This window comes from Meleagris gallopavo, chromosome Z (assembly GCF_905368555.1).
Source record: "Meleagris gallopavo chromosome Z, MGAL_WU_HG_1.1, whole genome shotgun sequence".
NCBI lineage: Eukaryota > Metazoa > Chordata > Aves > Galliformes > Phasianidae > Meleagris > Meleagris gallopavo.
This window is the reverse complement of record NC_139435.1, coordinates 7,917,646-7,941,731: the sequence shown is the minus strand read 5'-3', so window position 1 is coordinate 7,941,731 and position 24,086 is coordinate 7,917,646. Positions and strand designations below refer to the sequence as shown.

Below are 24,086 nucleotides of genomic sequence, written 5' to 3'. Positions count from 1 at the left end.
AATGAGCCACACAAGGTGACCTTAATCTCTTTTTAATGGAAAAAAAACACAACCCAACAACTTAACACATGGAGTGTTCCCCAGAGCAGGCAGTCATTCCTCATACCCCAAAACCACGGAGCAGAGCCACATGGGGTAGGAGCCCCGTGCCATGCCTTGTGGTGGCTGGAGCAATGTGGTGCTGCACTGGGTTTTTCAAGGAAAAGAGGAGAGAGAGGGCCTAGAAACCCAAAAATGCCTACAAACTATGCTCCTGCACCTCCCAAAATACAATTACCTTGACTGGGACCGGCTGAAACTGTTTCTTACCGTTGTTAATCTAATTGCCTGTGGGAGGGGAGGAAGGCTGGGATCAAGGGAATGCAGCAGTGCCCGCTGTTGGAGGGATGCAGGGAAAATGGGAGGGATGCAGGGTTGCAGGGAACTGTTACTGAGCACTACTCCAGGACTTGGTATCCTTTGGAACACACTATAGCATTGACAGAATTATCCAAATCTCCCTTCTCCCACACTGTGATGTCACCAATGACATAAACACCACCAGGAGCCTCCAGAACAGAGCCACTGGGGCCCCATTCCCTTTCCACACCAGTTCCCACACGGATCTGTGTGGGCTGGAAGACTCCAGCCCTGTGCAGTGCCTCTGAACCACCCCAAGATCCATCAGGATCCAGCATCCCTGTGGCCGCAGCACCATGTTCCTCTTTGCCCAAAAGCACAAGACTCCTGTCAGCACCTACACTGATGCTTACCGACCTCCATGCTCCATGAAAAAGGCCATCTATGAGAAGGTTCCACTGCAGCTATGGAAAGAAAACAAATTTGTGACCCAGGTAATAGCCTCAGGGTTTCTTCCCTTACCTGGCTGAGGATGCTCAGGGCTGGGTGAGGGGTGGCACAGGGGAACTCATGGGGTGCCTCACTCTCCATATCAGGGGATGCTTGTGTTCTCTGGTCAGCAGTATGTCTGTGCTTGTGGCTTCTGTTGGAAATATCCAAATAATTTTGCAGGACGGTATCTCTGATAAAGCAGATTTTATTCACAATTGCAATGGCGGGCCTCCTGCAAGAAGGAGAGCACCCAGAAAGCAGTGTTCCATCTTTTATCCCCTATTGCCCAACGCTTATCTTTCTCATTGGCTGAGTACTGCAGGTTCCCTCTCTTTCGCGACGCTTCACTAGTCATACAAATACCAAGTAAACACAGATCCTTGCCATCCAAACACAAAAATCTTCATTGGTTAATTGCCTTCTAACAATTGCTTTCTTAACAAACATCTGGTCATCACGTTTGGATGCCTGCTTTACAACATAAACATAACCTCTTAATTGTTTAATTACCCCCTAGCATTTGTGCCCTTTACACTGGGTCATTGTTCTGGTCATCCATCTGTCCTTGCATAGAGACAAGCTTGGAAGGAGGGTAGAGGGGAGTATTTTGGAACCTGCCTATGGCATCCTAACATTCCCACAAAATGGGACAGTTCTGCTTTGTGAAAGGCCCTGACTCCTTGAAAGCTTGTTAAATGTATTTCACTTCTGCTGGCCTAATGAACAACCTTACAATATGTTTCCTAATTCAGAATACTATACCCACATTGTTCAGAACATTTAAAGCCTATTGCAGCCTTGTGGGAAAGAATTTGTCAGGTAATTCATAACTATGTTTCTAAAACGTGACAAATATGTATATGGATTTCTACTTTTCACATCAGCTATTTCTAAGGATGTGCTACAACTTACTTCTTTAGATCAATTCCACTTTTCAACATCCAGTGCAGAAACAACACTTTCACTTTCCACATTTCTTGTCCCCTGGGCTTGGTGTGCGTCTGTGGAGTGTGCTTACAGGGCAGACAAGCACAAGCTCTCAAGGCCATCGGCAGGTTTCAGAGTGCATCCACTGGGAAGGGGAAAATGAGGCAGGGCATCCAGGTGACATGGTTGTGATGGGGGCAGAAGAATGCCTCAGCTCACAGCCCTGAGCCTTGCCCAATCCTGAGTGTGGCAGAACATCTCCCAATCCTGGTCCTGGAGGAGGACAGACCTCTGAGACATAATCTTGCTAGGGGGCTCCCTGTGGTCCACAGCCATATGGTTCTCCCCACACAATCTAGCCAGCAGGCAGGCTCTGATGTGAAGCACACCAAAAAATGGGTCATCTCTTGCAGCCTCATTAACATGTGTATTATAATTAGAGAGCCAGCAGAGGGCATGGAGAAGGATGTCACAGCTACGAAGGGACAGAAGCATCTCCTGCACCCCGGGCATCCTGGCACACCCCAGCCCTCTTGGCCTCTGTAGCTGCAGGGCTTTATCCCACACCACCTTTCCCTACCTCTGCTGGCCTTATACATAGTGGCCCTCTTGTCCCCACACCATCCTCTGCTTTGCAAAGCACTGGATGTCCCAGACACCACGAATGCAAAAGAGAAGAGGTAGTGGTACCCAGCCACTCTTTGTCCCCAGCGTGCACCCTCTATGCAGATATTCACCCTCCCGGTGAGTTTTGGGGCATGTTTCCAATGTTAGGTCCTGCCTGATAATCAGTAATTGGCTTCACCACATTCCCCAGTGCTGATAAAGGCAGGTGCATCACCTGGGTGTCTCACCTCACTCTCCACTGTCTTTAGGGATTAACAATGCCCCAGGAGCAAAATATGTCTCACCAAGGTCAGTCTGAGAAGCTGCTTAAGGCTGTGATGCAGGAGTATTTGTACCGGAATGCCATTGACCCCACTGCTTACTGGCCTGAGAAATATTGGCTGACCAAACCTGAAGGTACTGCAAGTTCCCATCTGTCCCCCTCTGTCACACAAGGCACGTCACTGAGGGCCACAGGGAGCTGCCAGTGCCAGGTGAAACTCTGCCCCCCCTCCTTTTACGTTCTGCATTTCCCTAGTGGTGGCAAAGTGGCCCTCACTTGCCATTTGTGCTTGTGGCTTTGCTGTAACCACCTGTTCAACATCCCCATGTTGAGGTCTCTTGGGCTCACCCCACTGGTAGTCCCTCAACACTTACTGGTGGTCAGTGATGCCTGAAGGACACGTCCCTCTGGGCCCCCAGGGTTGGGTTGGGATGAGCTGGAGAGGACATGCCCTCCTTCATTCTCAGGGCCACCCTTCACCCTGCCTCCACTGTCTCTTGACCAGCCGAATGGAGGTGGTGGCACTCACACCTGTGAAGGTCCTGGTGGCCCTTAACAAGGACCCCAGCAGCAGCACCTCTGAAGTGCCCCTGAACCCATGGTGTTGTATCTGTGAGACTCAGAGAGCAGCTGGGATGTTCCAGCTGTGTCACACATCCCTGACCCCATCAGCAGCCACCAGCCCCACAGGCCAGTCCTGCCTGTTTCTCATTTCAGAGAAATACAGCCCAGTTTTTGTCAATGAGGACAAGTACATCACCTGGCGAGCAGGTCCCTACAATAGTGCAGCCTGGAACAAGTACAGCACCTACCTCCCCCTGCCGCCCAAGGTAGGACATGGCCCCTTTTAACCTGCAAAATTGGAGCTACCGCAGGTGCCATCAGCACCCTGGGTTTTGCAGTGAAATGGTGGCAATGTTGCAAAGGCTGCAATCACTCCTTGCAGGAGAAGAGAATGGAGACTTTTCTTCAAAGCATACCTGTGCCATATCCCCCGAAACCCGCCTGCCTCAATCAATATGGTAACTGCCTTCATCCAGAGCTCCAGCTGTAGCTGTGCTCGTGCCATGCTAGTGGCTATCTGCTTGATCAGATGCCTGCTCCTCCTTTTTGCTACCCACTCTGTCCTTCTGCTTGCAGAGAGGGAGGTGGTTGGTGACATGCTGCGCAGGCTGTCGCGGCTCTCACCACCGTCCCTGCAGCCTGTGTACACTATGTCAGGGAGGAGACCCTTCCAGGGCTATTACAGCCCATGCTCTGGTCGCCACTACTGCCTGCGAGGGATGGACTACTATGTCGATGGGGACCCTGCCATCAGGAGGCATCTCCATGCGCTAGCAGAACGGACTGTAAGGTTGAGCTGGGCTAGGATGGGCTGTGAATGGATCAGTGAGTGTTTTGGTTTGGATTGGGATGGCTTGGATTCAAATGACCTGAGTTGAAGTGAGATGAGTTGGGTTGGGTGGGTTAGGATGAGTTTGGTTGAGTGGGTTGGGAAAAATATGCCCACTATTCTCAGGACCACCACTCACTGTGCCTCTTGTCTTTTGCAGGAGCATCCCATGTTGCAATTACAGCCCTATGGTGACGTTCTGTGCACCTACACATCGCCCCCAGCCATCATACCCATATATGAGCCCTAGGTACGAACAGATTATGTGTGAGAGTGCTCCAGTCAAGGGCAGGTTGCCCTGGTGCAAAGCAATTATTTTACCTAACATCAGCAAGGGGCTAGGTTCCTTTCTGTTAGGTATGATGCAAAATTGCTCAGAGGATTGTTCTGGGGGTGATGGTGCAGAAAGCAGATCCTGAGGGGTAGTGGACCCCATTATGTTGGTCATGCAGTCAGTAACAAGTTCCTCCATTTTACAGATTAAGTAGGCCACAACCAGGCAGAGCAGGCACCATTGTGTGCTGAGCTGAAGCACATTATTGCTATCTGTGAAAAAGAAGCCACTAAATTTCATCCCTCAAGGGCAGGTGTTGCTGTGCTTGGTCGCATCCTGTGGTCCTTGAGACTGCACAGCACCCAAACTCTCGGTGGTGCCCCTAAACCTGGCTGTACAGATTTCGGTGCCACATTAGTGCTGCCTGTGTAGCTCCTGTGCTTTCTGCCATCGCCTGCATTTCTCATCCAAGGAGCCATTCCCCAGTCATGCTGCCCTTTACACAGTAATTAGCCATGTCCTTCACCCACCGCAGGTCCTTAATCCCTGTGTATTTGTCTTTGGGATCTTTCCACTGCAGAGGCAGTTTTTTCGCTAGAACAGCCCTCAGGGAAGCAGCCAAGGGAGAGACGAGGCTGTTCTCCAGCTTAGTTGTCACTGTGCTACTGCACCAACTGCCCGTGATCCAAAATTAGGAGTTAGGCTTGCAAAAAATGATTGGCCTTAAATTTCTGAGACCAGAAACTGAAAACAAACAAGAATAAACAAGGAGCACTGAAGTCTCCATAGCTGTCTGCACACCCAAGCCTTGGTGAGATGGTTCTCAAAGTCTTCTCCACTTGGACTTTTCTTGGACTCACATGGATCTGGAAATTAAGGTTTTAGGCAAATGACAGTGCAAGGAGTAAGAGTGGAACTTCAGCTCTGCTGCTTGGCCTCAGCGCCCAGAGGTGCCAATAGAGGTTGGGAGGCTGTGTGGGCAGTGCTCGTCTCTGCAGTACTGGCAGCCAGAAGCAGAGTTTCGTCCTGTCCATGTAGCTCCGCATGCCTCCTCTCTAGGTGGGACTCCAGCCACTTCAAGAAGCTGGGAGGAATGCAGAGAGGCAGCTACACCATCCACCCCGAGTTCACCTCAGAGATGTACCACGCACCTGCACGTTAGTGGAAAGTGAAGATGAGCTCTCAATAAAACTACTTTGGGCAACCACCCCTGGCAGCTCCGTTCACACAGAATGAGGAACCAGTAAACAGACCAGTAAATGTTGTGACCTTGGGCTAAAACCTGGGTTATGGGTGCCCCATCCCTGGAGGTGCTCAAGGCTGCGTTGGATAGGACCCTGGGCAGCCCAAGCAGTGGGGGCAACCAGCCCACGGGAGGGAGTGGGGCTGGGGGGACTTTGAGGTTCCTTCCAACACAAGGCTTTACAGGATTCTATGGTTCTATGATATTCAGGAGCTATTAACGCAAGCTATAGACTGAAGCACGCTTTCGGGGCATTGTGACACCTCCAGAAATAGAAGCGGCCATCCACCCCTTCACTCCGAGCACGCTCTTTTGCCAAGTTATCCAGGCACAGGGCTGAGATCTCCCAGCGCGGGGCTAAACGAGGGAGGAGGGGTCTGATGAAAGAAGGCGGGTAATTCAGGAAGGTGTTTGATAAGTGAAGAACTGGGAGTCCCGCTCCAGCGCGTAGCACCGCCAACCCGAGCCGCGGCCTCAGCGCCGCGGGCACCGCTGGCAGGGAGCTCGGGGCGGGCCGGGACAGCGGGGCGGGCCAGGGGCAGGGCCGGGCGGGCCGGGGCGGGCTCTCTGGTTCCTCCCAGCCCCGGAACCGCGGCGGGAGGCGGTAGTGCCGCTGCGGGGAGCCCTGCCATGGCCCGGGGCTGCGCGTAAGTGTGCGGGTTGCGGGTTTGGGATGCCCGGTTGAGGCGGGGGTGTCCTCGGTGGGTTCGGGGACGGCCTCCCTCCCCCCCTCCCCAGGCAGGTGCCAGCGGTGGTGTGGAGCGGCGGAGCCCGCAGCGATTCCTCTGCTTCCCTTCTCGGGCTGGTGTGCAGGGCTGAAGGGCGGGCGTTCGCGTGCCGTGTCGCCAGCAGGGCAGCCCGCTGGACCCGAAGGCTGGAAAATTGCAGAGGCTGTGCCAGGGGTTCCCGTTTCCTCCCCCGTATCGCATCGTAGCGGTTGGGTGTTAGGGTGGGCTCGGATTTCGGCTCCCGCCATGCTGACGTTTGCTTACCGTGCCCGGCACGGCGCCGTGCGTTCACGGCGGGACCTCAGCGCCGCAGGGCGGGTGGGGACGGGGTGCGTCCTCAGCACGGGTTGGGACAGGGCCTCGGGGTCGTGGAGGTGCTTGAGGGGCTGAAATGGGTTCTGGGGGGGAACTGGGCATGGGTCCTGCTAAGGGCTGTTCTCCCAGGGTGAGGTGATGTGCGCTCAGGAGCACTGGGGAGAGGGCGGCGTTGCTGGTGGGGCATTGGAGCCGCTGGGGTCCTGGGTGTGCTGGGCACAGAGCGGAGGAGCTGAGGGGAGCCTGATGGCGGCTGCAGCTCCTCATAGGGAGCGGAGGGCAGCGCTGAGCTCTGCTCTGTGTGACGGCGACAGGGCCGAGGGAACGGCATGGAGCTGTGCCAGGGGAGGGCCGGGGGTTGGGAAAGGCTCTGCACCAGAGGACGGTGGGCATGGAGCAGCCTGACCAGGGCAGCGGGCACGGCACTGAGCTGCTGGAGCTCACAGAGCACTGGGACATTGCTTGCAGACATTGGGTTTGACTGTTGCTGTGTGGAACCGGGAGCTCGACTTGGTGATCCTCGTGGGTGATCCTTCCAGCTGCATTCTGATTCTCTGGGGATGGGTTTTGTCCCGGTTTTCACACACTATGGACACAGCCTCATCTTGTGTGTGGGAGGGCTATGTTCATCAAACTACGCTGTGAGGAGCAAAAGAAACAAAATGCGGACCGAGTGCAGCAGGAGTTGGAGCCCTGGGTCACACACATGAGGTTGTTACAGCCATCGCTCACATTCCCTTTTGGCAGAGGGTGATGCTGTGCTGAGACTGATGGAGCTGCTGCTGCCAGCAGGGATCCTTGTGAGGAAGCGGGAGAGCGGCATGGCTGGCTGCCTGCACGGCGTTTGGTCTCATAGACCCAGGGCCACTTTGTGAGGTGTCACTTTTTGCATTTGTACCTTCAAGGCTTTTGGGGACAGGTTTGTTCAGTTCTCCTTTTCTTCTCATTGTGGGCCTGCGAGTTCAGCATCTTGGGGAAATTTGGGCACTGCGAGTGGGCGTGGTTTAGGTGTGAGCCGGCTGTGCTGCGCTGCTTGTGTGCAGCTAAAAACCAGCCTATTAAAACTTCATCTTACCAATTAGCACACAGCAAAGAACAAAGAAAGAGGATGTTGTGAAGAGGGAATTGTCAGGTGTATTAAATATTAAGACATTTCCTGCCAAGGTTGACTCACTGTGGGTTTTTTTTGCCTGGCAGACCTGGTCAAGCACCCATGAGGTGTTTAATTGGGTTTGGAGCATCACTTGATGCAGGTAGCTATAAGAAGTATAACTGAGCTGCAGAGCACCAATTCCTGCAGTACAGGTGGAAATGTTTAAGGTTCAGCAGAGGGAGTGTTGCAGCCCATTTCTGCAGACCGTGCAATGTCCTGGCAGCATTTCTGCCCTTTTCTGGTGAGCTTTCTACACGTTGGGGTTTGATCCTCAAGATGCCTGGTGCAACCAGCAGCAGAGGGGTAGGTTGTTTCCTTTTGCTTGAGGCAGCATTGTTATAGTGCTGAATCATGGCTGTATTTAGACTTTAGGGGGAAAACAATAAAAATAATGTTTTTTTTTGTTTGTTTGTTTGTTTTTAAATTTGGTATTGGATTTTTTTTTTATTATTATTATTTTTTCTTTCTTTCTTTCTGCTTCCTGAAACCTCTGAGTGCTGAGGGGGTGACTGTTTGCCATCCCTTTCTCTCCTGCTGCAGGAAGATGAATGGTGAGCCCCAAATCCCACTCTGATATCTGCCTGTGCCAGCAGTGCTCCCCACGCTCACTCTGTGCCACCACAATGCCTGTGGCTGCCACCATGGCCTGAGGGCTGGCTGCACGCTGCCATCATGGTCCCAGAGAGAACACACATGTGACAATGACAAGCCAATGATGTGCAGGTCCCTTCCTCCTGCCTGAAGGCATATGCTGCTTGCAGCCTGCCTGGAGCACAGCCTGCCGTGCCCTGAAACCTGCCAGTGCTAGTATGTGGGGAGGGCAGGCAGCTGGAGACACGGGAGCAAAGTGGATTTCTGCCCCAGGAGGCAGTGAAGTTGCAGGTGCTTCCAATGTGCCGTGTCCCCTCTGGGATGAGCTGTCTGTACCCCATATCCTGGTGTGGTGATGGCTGCGTGGACTGACATGGAGTGGCATCCCAGAAGCAGGGAGGTAGTTGTCACTTCTCTCCTGCAAAGTGACGCCGTGCAAGTCCCTCAAACCAGGCATTTTTGGGTCCCCTGGAAAAGATGCTCTGGCTGTCCCCGTGACTGCTTGGGGACCAGTGTCCCCTCAGGCTGACCTAGGAGTGGCTTGTACCCCATGGGGACAAATCCAGGGCCCCACGGTGACTTCGGGGCAGGGGACAAATTGATGCCACTGTGAGGAGCGTGTCCATGGAGCAGCCATGCCCCCACCATGAGTCCCCCTGCCTCCTATTTCCCATCAGATTGGACAGCAATTTCACCCAAAGTGCTGGGTAAACAATATGCAGAAGGGTTTGCTCATCCCAGCTCCTTTCAGATTTACAGCTGGCAGACTGCAAACTCCGTTTAGCAAGTCAATGGCATTTTTTCCCCTGTGGACACTTTGTAGAGGTCATTTTCCTTTTCACTACCCTATTTTGCTGCTCTTTTAAGGACGGGAAATGCCTGGTGGTGAAGACTATGGTGTTCCATCTGCTCAATCCCTGCCAGATGTTTGTGGAGGTGGTGGCACCTTGCATCCCTAGGGTGTAGATTCCTGGCGTGCAGGCCCAGGAAATCAGTGCAGGGTGTTGGCACAGACGTGGTGCCAGCACAGTTCAGAGCTGACAATTTGGGGCAGTAGGGACTGATTTGATGAAGGTGACCATTTTTAAACAAATGACCTCATTACAAAGGTGCTGGGGTTAATGGTGCTGTGGGTCTTGCAGCCCACATTCAGCGGCTGTATCGGCAAAAATAGAACTGATCAAAAAAGGGATTTTTATTTTTACTCCACAAAGTGTGTCCTGCTTGAATGCTGCGCTTTCATCTCTGATCAAGGCACGGTGACTGACTGTTTCCATGGAATGAGAAAGAAAAAACTTTGCTTTGGTTCAGCTGGGAGGCTTCATCGCAGCAAGCTGCAACCACGCTGCTTGTCTTTGCTGTCCTCCCTGCCTGTTTTCTTTTTTTAGAGGAGCTGGAGGTCACAGTAATGTCATCTTGGAGCAAAATAACAAGGTTGCATTCCAAAATATGTTGAAAGAGGCTTTGCGTGTGCAGGCAGCTCTCTGCATGCAAGGTGGAAGCCTTTATCTTGGGGGTGCCTGAAAGACTTTGTTCTGAGACTAATCACAGGCTGGAGAGTTGCACATTGTGTTAACAAAACCCAGAAAGTGCTGGGCCAGGCACAGAGTAAGGCCCTATGTGGCACAGTTCTGCTGTCCTAAGGCTGCAAAATCATTTCTCAGCCACCTTGGCTCTGCAAATTTGCTCCCACCATGAACATTTGATGCCAGAAATGATGCTGATGGGTGCTGAGTTGCAGCTGGTTTTTGGGGTCTGAGAGTCTTTGCATGGTGTCACTCAGCATTTTTGGGTGCTGCCTACTGACAGCGTGTACAAATTACCATCCTCTGCAGTGGGACAGTGCAGGACGGTGGGCTGCCTGCATGGAGGGCTACCTGAGCCAAGCCGCAGAGGTTGGCTCAACTGTTTTGTTGGCTTTGCCACTACCCTGCAAGCAGGGAGGCATTTTGGCTCCCTGAGTCAGCCAGTGATGCTGTGCCACTGCCAGCTGTCCCTGCACTGCTATCCTTTGCATCCCTATTTCAGTGCACCAGGCCCACAGACAGGCTGAACACATGGACTGGATTGCATCTGCTGGCTTAGACACCAGGGTTGCAAACCACTGCAAGGCAGATTGGGTGTAAAACCTCTCCTACAAACTGTATTGCTTCACTCCTGAGTGGCAGCAGCAGTGCTGGTTCCTCCATGCACGTCACAAATTCCGACCCATGGAGGGGGGAAAAGAAACAGCCTAAAAATAGAGCAGATTCAAAGTCGTTCATAAATAATAAACCAACCTCCTGAGAGGACGATGACAATCCAGAGAGCCCCTGGAGCAGGGGACTGCTTTGTTGCTCTCAGTTTTAAGTGGAGATGAGGAATAGAGTAGCAGAATCAGCCATTTCTGGAGCATAAAACCCCAGAAGAGACCTAGGAAAGAAAAAGCCATTTATTTCCTCTCTCTCAGGAAACACAACAGGTTCCAAAAATCCTTTTCCCCAAATAATTTACCAGTTCTGCTCTCCGGGTGGATACATTTTCTTTCCACCCCTGCCAAGCCTCCCAGTCCCAAGATAGCGCCCATACAAGGCTCAGCCTTGTCTCTGATAGCAGTAGCTCTGTCACTGGCGTCCCAGAACTCCCCAGTGCAGAGAGCGAGGGAACTCATTTGGGCTATGCCCACACAATTTGTAGGTCCAGAAGCACGCACAGCTATGTGCACTGGCCCCATGTGTTCTTTGGTGCTGGCAGCAACCTCTAGCCTGCTGTGGATGCCCAAGCTGGTGGAGATGGGCAGCAGCGAAGCAGCTCCAGGTTGGGCATCACAGTGTCCCTGTGGCATTGCTCAGCTTTATTGGTTATGTCTAACTCTAACACCAGAGGTGTTGATGTAGGAGCATGGTTTAATGCCAGTGCAGGATCTCCTACCAACATCTCTTTTGCCCAGTTTCTCTATTGCCCATTTTCTCATGGCTGGGCTCAGCTGGCTGTGCATTACATGTGCAGGGGAATGCGGCCCCATCCCCTCCTGCAGGCAGCATCTTGCCCCGAGTGACACAGGCATGGTGACCAGAGCTGCTCCTGTCTGTGCAAAGGCTCAATGGGACTTGGCTGTGGGACAGGTCATTTAGCTCAACCTACCACCCACTCTTGCTAATCGCTTCCTAATGCTGCTGTAATCCCATTTAAAGCGTCTGGCAGCCTGGAAAGTCACAGGCACCCAGCGGAAGGTTGACATGGCCACTCCAGCACTCATACTGTGCGGCTGCATCCCATCCTTCCTTTGCTGCAGCTCCAGCCCCAAACATCCTGTGTCTGTATTGTACTCTGTCCCTGCACCTCTGCCTGGCAGCCTCTCTGATCTTCCTTCTTGTAAGAAAATAGTCCCCAGCTGCAAGATGTGCCCCAGCTGCTGCTATAAGACACATACTGAGAGTGATGCATGTTGTAGAGCCCATTCTCAGGTTGTAGAACCCAGCTGTTCAGGTTCACACCTGAGTATCCCTGCTTGAAGCAGAGGGCTTTGGAGATCCTCAGGTCCCTGTTTTTCCCTGCAGGCTGCATCCCCAGGAAGATCAGCAGCTGGGCTGCCCTGCTGCTTGTCCTGGGGCGTTCCACCTGTGATGGGCTGGAAGGGGCAAGGGAAGTTGTTTAGTCCTGCCCTTGCTTATGCCAAGCCCCTGAGACAGCCCAGCATCCTGGGGCTCAAGGCATGCACCAGCATCTCCATGGCTCCTCTCCACCCCTGTTCCTCCTTTGCCTGGTTTTGCTCCTTTCCATGTCCTTGCTTCACTTTTCGACTCTGAACCCACAGCGCAGTGCTTGGCTGGTCCCACAGCACAGGGAAAGCAACTCAGCTCTTGGCTCTCTAAGCAGCCTCCTTCCTGGGGCCACGTACAGGGGAGCAGGCTGCAACCAAAAAGCTTAAGCACATACTGCTTGGGTGTTTCCAGCTGGGATCCTGGCGTGACATCTGCAGGGTGTTTGGGGGCTGTAGATGCCACTCCGCATGCAGCACATCCAGCTGACAGTGTGGGGGCAAAGAGAACAGCTGAAATTGAGACAGAGAACAGGTGACAAGTGATCCCTTGGTTCAGAGGTTATTCCTAGAATATATTTATCCTCTTCTTTTTCAGAGATATGTGCTCTGGGTCTCAGTGGAGGTGGAAACTCTCTGTTTTCTTTTCCTGAAAATCCTAGCCTGGCTGCAGAGACAACTTTCTTTCCACTCCTCTGCAAGAAGTGATAGAGAAAATAAGTGCCATGTACACTTTCCTGCCTGAAAACTTCACACCGGTGAAGCAGAAGCCATCGAAGGAGTTGAGGCCCATGCTGGGGGCCGTCACACTGGGCCTCATCCTGTTCATCGCCGCGGTGGTGGCCTGGTGCTACTACACGGTGTCCCTGCGGAAGGCAGAGCGGCTCAAGACGGAGCTGATGGACCTGCGGGCAGATGGCTTCGTCATCAGGAACCAGCACGGGGAGGTGGTGTTCAGGCTGGCGTTCCGCTCGGGGAGCCTGGACCTGGAGTCGTGCTCCAAGGAGGGTGAGATCCTGAGCTGCACGCGGTCGAACCGGGGGCCGCTCAACTTCTTCATCCAGACGGTGAAGCCCAAGGACACGGTGATGTGCTACCGCGTGCGCTGGGAGGAGCTGGCGGCTGGCCCGGCGGTGGAGCACACCATGTTCTGGGAGGACGCCCACTGGTACGGGGGCTCGGAGATGAGCACCCAGCACTGGCCCATCCGCCTGGCGGGCTACCAGGAGCCCGTGCCCTATGTCACCAGCGACGTCTACTCTTTCCGCGACAGCTTCGGGGGCATCCTGGAGCGCTACTGGCTCTCCTCCAAGGCGGCGGCCATCAAGATCAACGACTCGGTGCCCTTCCACCTGGGCTTCAACGCCACCGAGCGCTCCCTCTTCTTCCAGGCCCGCTACAAGGACTCTCCCTACAAGCCCCCGCCGGGGCAGCAGCCCTTCCCTGAGCTGAGCTACCGGGTGTGCGTGGGCTCCGACGTCACCTCCATCCACAAGTACATGGTGCGCAGGTACTTCAACAAGCCCTCCAAGATCCCTGCTGAGAACGCCTTCCGATACCCTATCTGGTCCACATGGGCCCTCTACAAGAACGATATTGATCAGGATAAACTCTTGCGATTTGCTGAAAAGATTAAGAAATATCGTTTCAACTGCAGCCACATTGAAATTGATGACATGTACACACAGGCCTATGGGGACTTTGACTTTGACCCTGTCAAGTTCCCCAATGTAACTGAGATGTTTGCAAAACTGAGGGAAGATGGGTTTAAGGTCACTCTGTGGACCCACCCTTTCATAAACTATAATTCCTCAAATTTTGGTGTGGGGATTGAGCGTCAGCTCTTCATCAAAGAGCCCTCGGGGCGGCTGCCAGCCATGGTGGAGTGGTGGAATGGCATTGGGGCCATCCTGGACTTTACCAACCCAGCAGCCCGGGACTGGTTCCAGAGTCACCTGCGCCAGCTCCGTCACAAGTACGGTATCTCCTCCTTCAAATTTGATGCAGGTGAGACCAGCTACCTGCCCAAGCAGTTCAGCACCTTCCGGCCTCTCTCCGACCCCAGCATCTGGTCCCGGCGCTACACCGAGATGGCCATCCCCTTCTACGAGCTGGCTGAGGTACGGGTGGGCTACCAGTCACAAAACATCTCCTGCTTCTTCCGCATCATTGACCGCGACTCTGTGTGGGGCTACGAGCTTGGCCTCAAGTCTCTCATTCCTACAGTGCTCACCATCAGCATGCTGGGCTACCCCTTTATTTCTGCTGACATGATTGGAGGAAACTTCCTCCCCAACAAGACGGACGGAGCAGTTGAGATCCCGGACCGGGAGCTGTACATCCGATGGCTGGAGCTGTCAGCCTTCATGCCCTCCATGCAGTTCTCCATCCCACCGTGGCTCTACGACAAGGAAGTGGTGGAGATCGCGCAGAAGTTCACGGAGCTCCACGAGTCGCTGGTGGCCCCGCTGCTGCTGGAGCTGGCCGGGGAGGTGACCGACACGGGAGACCCCATCATCCGGCCCATCTGGTGGATCTCGCCCCGCGACGAGGCCACGCACCGCATCGACTCGCAGTTCCTCATTGGGGACACCCTCATGGTGGCTCCCGTGCTGGAGATGGGCAAGCAGGAGCGCGACGTCTACCTGCCGGCGGGCAAATGGCGCAGCTACAAGGGGGAACTCTTTGAGAAGACACCAGTGCTGCTCACGGACTATCCCGTCGACCTGGACGAGGTCGCCTATTTCCTCTGGGTTTCCTAACCTGCTCCTGCATCTGCTTTAGGAAAACCATGCCTTATGCTACAACTTTTTAACAAATAATAATTCTAATTGCACATTTCATTTGGGACTGGGATTGTGGAAGTGTATTAAATAGACTTCGTTCTCCTTGGGGATTTTTTGTTGTTGTTTTTTGAGGAAAGTAGTCTATCTATTTTTTTATTTGGTGCAGGTGGGAGGCAGCAGTTGGGTTGTAATAGGCAGAATTTTCTCTTTAGTTGTGAAGACTGAGTTGTCATGCAGTCAAACCTAATATCTTTTTGGTTCCCTAGGATTTTTGGAGGTGAGATTTGGTTAGTGCCTTGTGGGAGCATTTCTTGTCCCATGGGAGCATTCAGCACTCGCTTGGGGGTGTGTGATGTGGGAGGGTTGCTACAGCACAGCCTGCCTTAAGTTTTCTAATATGGCATGTATATTTAAAAAGACTTTTTTAAGAGCAGCCAACAAACTAGATTATATAGAGATATATACACAGATTTATTTCCCCCCCCAGATGAGCTTTCAGATTTGTTGCTGGCAGAGGGACTGCTTGAAGCCAATCTCTAAGGGTCTGTGTGCCGCTTCCTAGGGAACAGCAGGTTCTTGCAACGGCACAAGTCACGGATGTAATGTTTGCTGCTAGCCAGCTTGCTGGTGGGTGAAAAGCACCAGCTTTTGCATTGATGGTTTTGTGCCAGTGGGTGTTCTTGCTTCACCCAAGAAAATGTTCTCATGTAGCATGAAATTAAACTAATATCTATCTCCGTTTTGGGTTGGAATTAGAGAAATGATGATGTTCTGTAGAGCTTTTCTGAAGCAGCCCTTCTCTTCTTCATGATGCAGGGGACTTCTTCTGCTTTTGGGCTTGTTGTCGGAGGTTTCTGGAGTGGACGTGGGGTGACGTGTTCCTGTGCCCGCAGTCCCCAGCACTAGGATGGGTGAGACTTCGACTCATGTCCCTCCCGTTGCCTGTGTGGGGATTTTCTCAGCATTTCTCCCTCCTCCTTTTTCAGGATGCTTTTCCAGCTTTCCCATTTGGTTTTGATCAGGAAGATGCACTTACAGAGACACAGGCAACCTCCACTCTAAGCAACCACAAACAGGGTTGCAGTCTGCCAGCCCTGTTCCCTGGGGCAGGACTTTCCCAGCTGTGCCCTGGCTGCTGGCATCTCTCAGCCCATTCATTTTTAACATGCCTGCTCGGAACTGAGCCACATTGTCTGGGAAGGCAAGGGGCAAGAGCACAGCAGCTGCAGATCTTCTTATGGGATTGCATCCAGAAGTGAATCCACTACCCAGGGAGATGAAGCAGCTTTTTGGGTAGAGTTGGATACCAGTGATGGTCATTCTCTAAGGCCAACTGTGTCTGGGTTTGCAGGAGGCAGAAAAGGAGATGCACCTATAGGCTGTGATAGTGTCCACAAGTGGAAACTCAGGTGTTTGGGGCAATATCTAAAGTGTTTTTATAGTTAGGAAGGAAGTGAGAATGTTCAGTGTGATGGATGCTGTCCTTGGAGATCTTCAGAAGCTGTCTGGATATGGTCCTGGGCAACCTGCTCGAGGTGACCCCTCCATGAGGCCTCCAGAGGTCCCTTCCAACCTCAGCCATTTTGTGATTCTATGCCTCTTTGGAAACAACCTGATGTCTAATTGGATCTGCTCTGTATAATTTTGTGTTTTAGCCTCAAAATCAGTCTCGAGGGAGTCCTCAGGTCCAGCAGGAGCACAGGCAAGTTCCAAGCTCAGCCTCTAAGCCTGTTTCTTGTAGCTTTTAGCTGTGGAGGGCTCAGGTTTTCTCTCTGGCCCCAGTACAAGTAACAGTGGCTTTCCAGGCTACAAACACACTCTGACAAGGTTTAGCCTTCCTAGAAGAATCCCTTTACTGTGAAAATGATGGCAGGAACTGCATGAGTGCCTTGGTCCCCTCTTAGAAGTCAGTAAAATCTATTCTACTTTGCGTGGGAGCAGATGGGGAGATCTCATGTCCACTGCTTCCATCCCTCAGCTCAGGTGAATCAGGTGCCAGCTGCAGATGGAGGCAGAGGCTGGTGCTGCAGCTGGACTTTATGGATTGTGGTGGCAGACTGGCTGTCAGACTGGATTGTCGTGAGTTAGCCACATGACACAGAGTTCTCTTGCCAGGAAGATTACTTAATTGCCATATAATGATCATGGTCGTGATGTATGTCTCTATTTCTACTTTCTAAAGCAAGCCTTTTATATTCTAACACGTGTAGTCAATACATTTCCACTAACAATCCAGTGGCTAGAAAGCAAGCAAATTCCATAACAAGTCTTCATAGTCAGCAGAAAGTTTATCTTATGGCTAGGTACAAAACACCCCTCGACCCTCTATCTCCTTTTCACAGCCTCATTATCAACAAATCGAGACTCGACGAGGCCAAGCTGACCTCTCCATCTGCCACATGGGATCTTAAAGTCCTCTGTGGCTGCACTCCAGCAGCTTTGTGCCAGAAAAGTACCAAAATTCAACAGGGCTCTGTCAGGAGGGAAAATCTCCATTAGACACACTGTCTTCCTTCCCCTTCCCTCAAAAGAAAGAGTTTTATTGTCAAAGGTGTTTATTAACTAGTTGTGAATGAGTAAGATTATAGAGTAACTTTATTTTTCTAAATGCTGTGGTTAGGGCAGATGTGGTCATGGCCATTCAGTGCTCCAGCTAGTAGGAGGGGGAAGCTGGGAGGAGAGCAGGGATGAAGCCCTGGAGTAAGGGCTCATCTGACTGTCATTCCCTGGATCCATGGCACCAAGCCTTTTTGGGGACAGGCTCAGCAATGCTCCCTCAAGCTATCTCATAAGCTCCTGGATGCTGTCTCCATCAAACTTTTTACCAAAACCACTAACACTATGCTGCAACCCAGGTCGAGCATCCCTAAGACTTTGCAGATCACAAGCTTTCTGTGCATGGACATTTTGGGAACCAATACCCAGGGAGGTTTCTCTGGGCTACACATTGGGTCACTGTCCAAAACCAGGTTAACTCAGCCAAGGAATAGCCTCAAAACAGGTGATGGGGATTGGTTCAGTCAGCACTAGCAGGTGGTGATGAGCAGCAGGTCAGCATGATGCCCATGGGATTGGGTTTTGAAGCTTATTTTCTCATGTGTCAGCTTTAGTGGGTGGTTGGATTTCACATGCTTTCCTGAGTTGGTCTGCAGTGCTGGTGGGATCATTTTTAACCACTTTTCTTATTCTAATTGTTATGAAAACAGAGCTGTAACTTGAATTGTCTTGATTGATAAAAAACTTTGGAAAACAAAACGAAGTTTAACTTGTCTGTCTATTCCAAGTGTGGTGGTAGGTTTAGGGCTTTTTTTCACCCCAGGCTTCATTGAAATTAGAGCTGAGGCTGTGGATTTATTTAATGTATTTACTGCTTGTGTTCTGAAGCTTTGATGGGTGTTTAAAAGTGACAAGCTGACAGCATTCTGCTTAGATGGGGCTGAAAGTGCCCCCTCCCTCAGCACAGGCTGGGATGGATCACAAACCACCTTCCCTGAGTCCTGCATCACATCAGACAGTGGTGTCCTTATTTCTGCTGATTACCCCCAAAAGGTGTCCTCAAGTGCCAGCGTTGGGGAGGGACCTGGGGTTTTGCTGGTCCATGCTGATACAGAAGATCTGTGGTCTGTGTGCAGGTGATGAAGAAAAGAAGGCTGCTTGCTGTTTCCAGCATGTGCCCCAGGAGGTCACTCTGTCTGTCCCTGCTGTCCCCAGATCCCCTTCCCACACTGCTCTAGCAGAGCAAAGGGGCCAGGGTAGATGTTTGTGGCTCTTTGAGCACCAGAAACAGACCTATGAAAGTCACGAAGAGCCTGCCTTGTCCCACACCACCACCTCACCCCAAATAATGTTGTTCCTTCTCACCCAACACCTTACTGTATGAGCCAAAGCCTGCTTTGTGGCACCCAGACATCACCAGCACCAGACAACACATACAGTTCAAATGAGGGGGGCTTTGTCTTACTGCTTTTGCAATAAAAATACATTTTCTCAATGCTTTTCCTTTGCCTTCTCCCTTAGATATGAGAAGCATCCGTGCACCAGATTGATGCTTGTGGGAGTAAAGCTGGAGCCCTGTGACAGGCTGGATCCAGCTTCTAATAGACTCCCAGTCATGCAGGAGTCCTTCCTTGCATCTGGGGGGTTTGGATGGGGTTTTTGTTGGGTTACTCTGTATCTTCCTAAAATCTGCAGCTGTGTCCAATAAGGGTGTGTGAGGCTCACCAGCTGCATGGAGTCTGCACTGCTCAGGGTCCCAGCTAAATGTGAATTGGACCCTGCTGATCATGGGATGATGCCAAACCATGCGCCAGGCAGCACTCAAAAATACATTCAGAGCTGTGCAGGAAGCAGGGAGGAGTGTTAATGGTCAACTCCAAATCTCACTGAGGTTTTGGCAAAAGCCCAATGCATTTCAAACCAATGCTGCCTATGGGTCCAGCCCCGCACAAGATCACAGCTTTTAGTAAAAGGAAGAAAAATAAGTTAAAAAAGAAAAAAAAGACAAAAAAAAAAGACAAAAAACAGCACAGGTCTATGGAGAGCTGTGATGAAAGAATGAGAGGACAAGCCGACAGCAAGATTCCCTTTGAGTGTGCAGCCAGTCTGGCAACCTTAGGGAAAAAACAGCCTCCTCCATCACAGCCAGTCCCAGAGTCCAGGAAAGCCATCATGCTGGGCTGGGCCATGCTAAATCCAACCAAGCAGAAAAAGACAGGGACAGATTTTTTCCATTTTTTGCTTCTGGGGATGGGTGATTTGTAGCTCAGCAATCACCTAATATCAAGGATAATAAACATCCCCTCCAAAAATAAAAGCATAAAGGCAGCCTGGGGTGAGTGATGTTCCCATGTCACTAGTCCCTGCAGCAAACACAGTGTTTACTCAGAGCTGGGAGTGCTAAAAAACAACAGAGACTGAGGCGTTGTGAGAAAAACCAGATGTTCCTCCAGCAGTGCACATCTCAACAAGGACAGGCATAGGAGGAGGGCATATAGGGATGGGCATTTGGAGAGGGATTTCTGCAGCCAAACAGGCTTGAACTCTCCCTGAGGGAAATCTGCTAAGGGTAAGAGCAGCTTGAATCATCCCCAGGAGTTGCAGTATACTTGAAGATGCTTGTTTTTTTCCCCCTGTCTGTTATTCAGGAGAGCAGCAGATCCATGACTGTGCACCAGAGCACACAGATATGGGGCAGGGATGCTGCATGAGGATGCTGGAACCCAGCTCCCCACCATGGGCACCAGCAAGCACCACAGAGAACCTCAACTTTTTTCCTACTGAATCAACAGCCAGAGGAGCTTGACTGGGGCTCACTAAGACCCTTCTGTCCCCAGAGCTCATGGGAGGAAGCCAGTGACCCCACACACCAACATGAATCTGAGTATTGATTCCTGATCCTGCAGCATGACAGACCGTGAGGCCATGGAGCCTGAGTATCAAACAAGCTCCAGAACGACTGTGATGCTCTCAAGTCCCCCATAGGCTCATAACATCAGCCAGCCGAGAGCAAATCTCTAAAGAAAGAGGTTATCTTCTGGTTTGGGCCAAGCACAGCTTTACCTCTCAGGTGCCACTAACAGCCCATCAAGGTTAGGGAAGGAAATTTTTCCTTGCTTTGGGAAGGAACATCTTAGCCCAGAGACCCCAGGACTCTCCTAAACTTCTCAATCATGTCATATTTAAATTTCTCTTAGCTTAGAAATAAGGAAGAATGGACAGAGTGGAGGGCATTTCAGAGGTAGTCTACTTTCCCCAAGCCCATGGGTACTGTTGAGATGCCTTCATCCAGGAGAATTCATGTCTGTGAGATGCTGGCTCAATGGGATCAACTCCGCTTGTGTTATGGGAGTCTTCATCTGCAATCTTTGTGGTGGTTAGACTGCAACATCTGGATCTAAACCACGCCATGAAACACAAACAGCTCCCTGCAATGGTCTTCACCCATGCATGACTTATTGCTAGTTTTTAGTCTTGACTGCTATTGAGACTTCATCAAACGCTTCCAGACTTGTCTGAATACACAGCAGAGACATGTTTCTCAATAATTTATTTCATGAAAAGGAGGAGATGATTGCCACAGTATTAAGAAGTGCTAAAGCTTCTTCCTGCTATCTTGGATAACCGCATCCATGGGAATGGAAACTCACCTTGCTTCAGCACCCATCTGATTTACAGGCTGAAAATTTGGAGCTACCCCCTTTGGGTTAATCATGGATTTTTTATTTTTTTTTTTCTTTTTTAAGAAAGTTATCTGCTTCAACTGCCTTCTCCACTAAGCAAATGGAGGTTATAAGCATCTTATGGGAACAACTGCAGTACAACTCCCTGTAAACCATTGACAAATGTAATCCATATAATGACACTAGGCACGGCCTTCCTAGATGAGAAAGGATTAGAAGGAATCTCCACCACTATACTGTCAAACAGAAAGAACCAACATGTACATTCAATATGTTGTATTAAGTTACTCCACTGTATAATTGAAACACTAAGAGAGGTAATAATATTTCTTCTTACTTAAATGATTATACATTTCTACTTCAAAAACTACTAAAATTCTGAGGTCATTCAAATCAAGTGTTCATTAATCCACAAGACTGTAGCAAAGCAGATGCAGGAGCCAATTAGGAAACCCAGAGGAAATAGGCGACCTCGTCCAGGTCGACGGGATAGTCCGTGAGCAGCACTGGTGTCTTCTCAAAGAGTTCCCCCTTGTAGCTGCGCCATTTGCCCGCCGGCAGGTAGACGTCGCGCTCCTGCTTGCCCATCTCCAGCACGGGAGCCACCATGAGGGTGTCCCCAATGAGGAACTGCGAGTCGATGCGGTGCGTGGCCTCGTCGCGGGGCGAGATCCACCAGATGGGCCGGATGATGGGGTCTCCCGTGTCGGTCACCTCCCCGGCCAGCTCCAGCAGCAGCGGGGCCACCAGCGACTCGTGGAGCTCCGTGAACTTCTGCGCGATCTCCACCACTTCCTTGTCGTAGAGCCACGGTGGGATGGAGAACTGCATGGAGGGCATGAAGGCTGACAGCTCCAGCCATCGGATGTACAGCTCCCGGTCCGGGATCTCAACTGCTCCGTCCGTCTTGTTGGGGAGGAAGTTTCCTCCAATCATGTCTGGCAATACAAATGGATAGCCCAGCATGCTGATGGTGAGCACTGTAGGAATGAGAGACTTGAGGCCAAGCTCATAGCCCCACACAGAGTCGCGGTCAATGATGCGGAAGAAGCAGGAGATGTTTTGTGACTTGTAGCCCACCCGTACCTCAGCCAGCTCGTAGAAGGGGATGGCCATCTCGGTGTAGCGCCGGGACCAGATGCTGGGGTCGGAGAGAGGCCGGAAGGTGCTGAACTGCTTGGGCAGGTAGCTGGTCTCACCTGCATCAAATTTGAAGGAGGAGATACCGTACTTGTGACGGAGCTGGCGCAGGTGACTCTGGAACCAGTCCTGGGCTGCTGGGTTGGTAAAGTCCAGGATGGCCCCAATGCCATTCCACCACTCCACCATGGCTGGCAGCCGCCCCGAGGGCTCTTTGATGAAGAGCTGACGCTCAATCCCCACACCAAAATTTGAAGAATCCACATGTATGAAGGGATGAATCCACAGAGTGACCTTAAACCCATCTTCCCTCAGTTTTGCAAACATCTCAGTTACACTGGGGAACTTGACAGGGTCGAAGTCAAAGTCCCCATAGGCCTGTGTGTACATGTCATCAATTTCAATGTGGCTGCAGTTGAAACGGTATTTCTTAATGTTTCTTGCAAAATGTAGAACTTTATCCTGATCAATATCTTTTTTGTAGAGGGCCCATGTGGACCAGATAGGGTATCGGAAGGCGTTCTCAGCAGGGATCTTGAAGGGCTTGTTGAAGTACCTGCGCACCATGTACTTGTGGATGGAGGTGACGTCGGAGCCCACGCACACCCGGTAGCTCAGCTCAGGGAAGGGCTGCTGCCCCGGCGGGGGCTTGTAGGGAGAGTCCTTGTAGCGGGCCTGGAAGAAGAGGGAGCGCTCGGTGGCGTTGAAGCCCAGGTGGAAGGGCACCGAGTCGTTGATCTTGATGGCCGCCGCCTTGGAGGAGAGCCAGTAGCGCTCCAGGATGCCCCCGAAGCTGTCGCGGAAAGAGTAGACGTCGCTGGTGACATAGGGCACGGGCTCCTGGTAGCCCGCCAGGCGGATGGGCCAGTGCTGGGTGCTCATCTCCGAGCCCCCGTACCAGTGGGCGTCCTCCCAGAACATGGTGTGCTCCACCGCCGGGCCAGCCGCCAGCTCCTCCCAGCGCACGCGGTAGCACATCACCGTGTCCTTGGGCTTCACCGTCTGGATGAAGAAGTTGAGCGGCCCCCGGTTCGACCGCGTGCAGCTCAGGATCTCACCCTCCTTGGAGCACGACTCCAGGTCCAGGCTCCCCGAGCGGAACGCCAGCCTGAACACCACCTCCCCGTGCTGGTTCCTGATGACGAAGCCATCTGCCCGCAGGTCCATCAGCTCCGTCTTGAGCTGCTCTGCCTTCCGCAGGGACACCGTGTAGTAGCACCAGGCCACCACCGCGGCGATGAACAGGATGAGGCCCAGCATGACGGCCCCCAGCATGGGCCTCAACTCCTTTGATGGCTTCTGCTTCACTGGTGTGAAGTTTCTGGTCCCATGGATCTCCTTGTCCTCTCCTTTTTGAATTTTTCCATGTTTTTCTTTGCGATGGGTAATCTGACTTTCCATGAGCCCTTGGTTAGGAACCTTGCTGCTTAATTTTTTCTATTCCTGTTGAAAGAAGAGCCACAATACTGTGTGAAAGTGGTCCCTGTCTCCTTTCCAAACTTCTCCACTCACATCTGCTATGTTCGTTTACAAAACAGAGTATTATAAACAGTGAAAAAAAGGACCTAACTCTTTCTAACAGCCCTAGATCCTTGTGGATTTCCAGCCCTGTGGCTCCAGCTCTCTTTGCTCTGTGCTGTCGCAGCCTGCTTGCAGGTTGCTGAGCTGAGTTTTTTTGGTATGGGGTGATGCCAGAATTCCCATGACCATCACCTGGCTGCAACTGTGTTGGATCCTGCTGGAGCCCAGAGGACAGACTGGGAGAAGGGCTGCTACTTGGGGATTGGGGCTGGGCAGCACAATTTGATCAAAATTTCTGTGGTTTTATATGGAATGTTTGCCAAGTTTTCCAATCTGTGTATAGAGCAAAGCACTCCTGTCACACAGCATGTCACCTACCCATCTCATTCCACCTGGGGAAAAGGATATTTCCCTTCTTCCAATCTGCCATTTCTTGTCCTTATTAAAGTCCTGTAACTCCCAGGGCACATATCTTACACCAAGCCAGAGTCCATGCTGCAAAAGGGGTGGAAGATGTGTAGGCACAGAATTTGTGATTAGGTGTTAGACTGGAATCGTTGCCAGACCAGGACTATGTTAAAGCCAAAAACATTAGT

At 51.7% G+C, this 24,086-nt stretch overlaps 3 protein-coding genes across 13 annotated transcripts in view; 2 read left to right on the top strand and 1 right to left on the bottom strand.

Annotated features, from left to right (window-relative positions):
• The first annotated feature begins 695 nt into the window (after positions 1-695).
• Positions 696-5,476, top strand: SPMIP6 (sperm microtubule inner protein 6). Its single transcript, XM_019611864.2, has 7 exons — positions 696-833; positions 2,634-2,781; positions 3,365-3,477; positions 3,594-3,669; positions 3,788-4,001; positions 4,201-4,290; positions 5,374-5,476. Exons 1-7 carry the CDS (start codon positions 696-698, stop codon positions 5,474-5,476), a joined length of 882 nt encoding a protein of 293 aa, XP_019467409.2.
• A 583-nt stretch (positions 5,477-6,059) lies between these two features.
• Positions 6,060-18,641, top strand: MYORG (myogenesis regulating glycosidase). 3 transcript variants are annotated; one of them, XM_085213866.1, is made up of 3 exons: positions 6,107-6,204; positions 7,348-7,519; positions 12,463-18,641. In XM_085213866.1, exon 3 carries the CDS (start codon positions 12,590-12,592, stop codon positions 14,624-14,626), a length of 2,037 nt encoding a protein of 678 aa, XP_085069992.1. In that variant the 5' UTR covers positions 6,107-6,204; positions 7,348-7,519; positions 12,463-12,589; the 3' UTR covers positions 14,627-18,641. The 3 variants fall into 3 exon arrangements, with proteins under 3 accessions (XP_010726668.2, XP_085069992.1, XP_085069993.1); XM_010728366.4 differs by lacking the exon at positions 7,348-7,519 and having other exon boundaries at positions 6,060-6,204; XM_085213867.1 differs by lacking the exons at positions 6,107-6,204; positions 7,348-7,519 and adding an exon at positions 8,157-8,304.
• Positions 18,642-20,679: 2,038 nt separating this feature from the next.
• LOC104917200 (alpha-galactosidase MYORG-like) overlaps positions 20,680-24,086 on the bottom strand; it is a 6,042-nt gene continuing 2,635 nt past the window's right edge. For 4 of the 9 annotated variants that reach the window (XM_085213865.1, XM_085213864.1, XM_085213863.1 and 1 more), the window contains one exon: positions 20,680-23,412. In XM_085213865.1, the coding sequence (XP_085069991.1) occupies positions 21,274-23,370 (2,097 nt within the window). In that variant the 5' untranslated portion in view covers positions 23,371-23,412 and the 3' untranslated portion in view covers positions 20,680-21,273. Of the gene's footprint in view, positions 23,413-23,868 lie in introns of all 9 variants that reach the window. The other 5 variants (XM_085213858.1, XM_085213857.1, XM_085213861.1 and 2 more) reach the window with 2 other exon arrangements.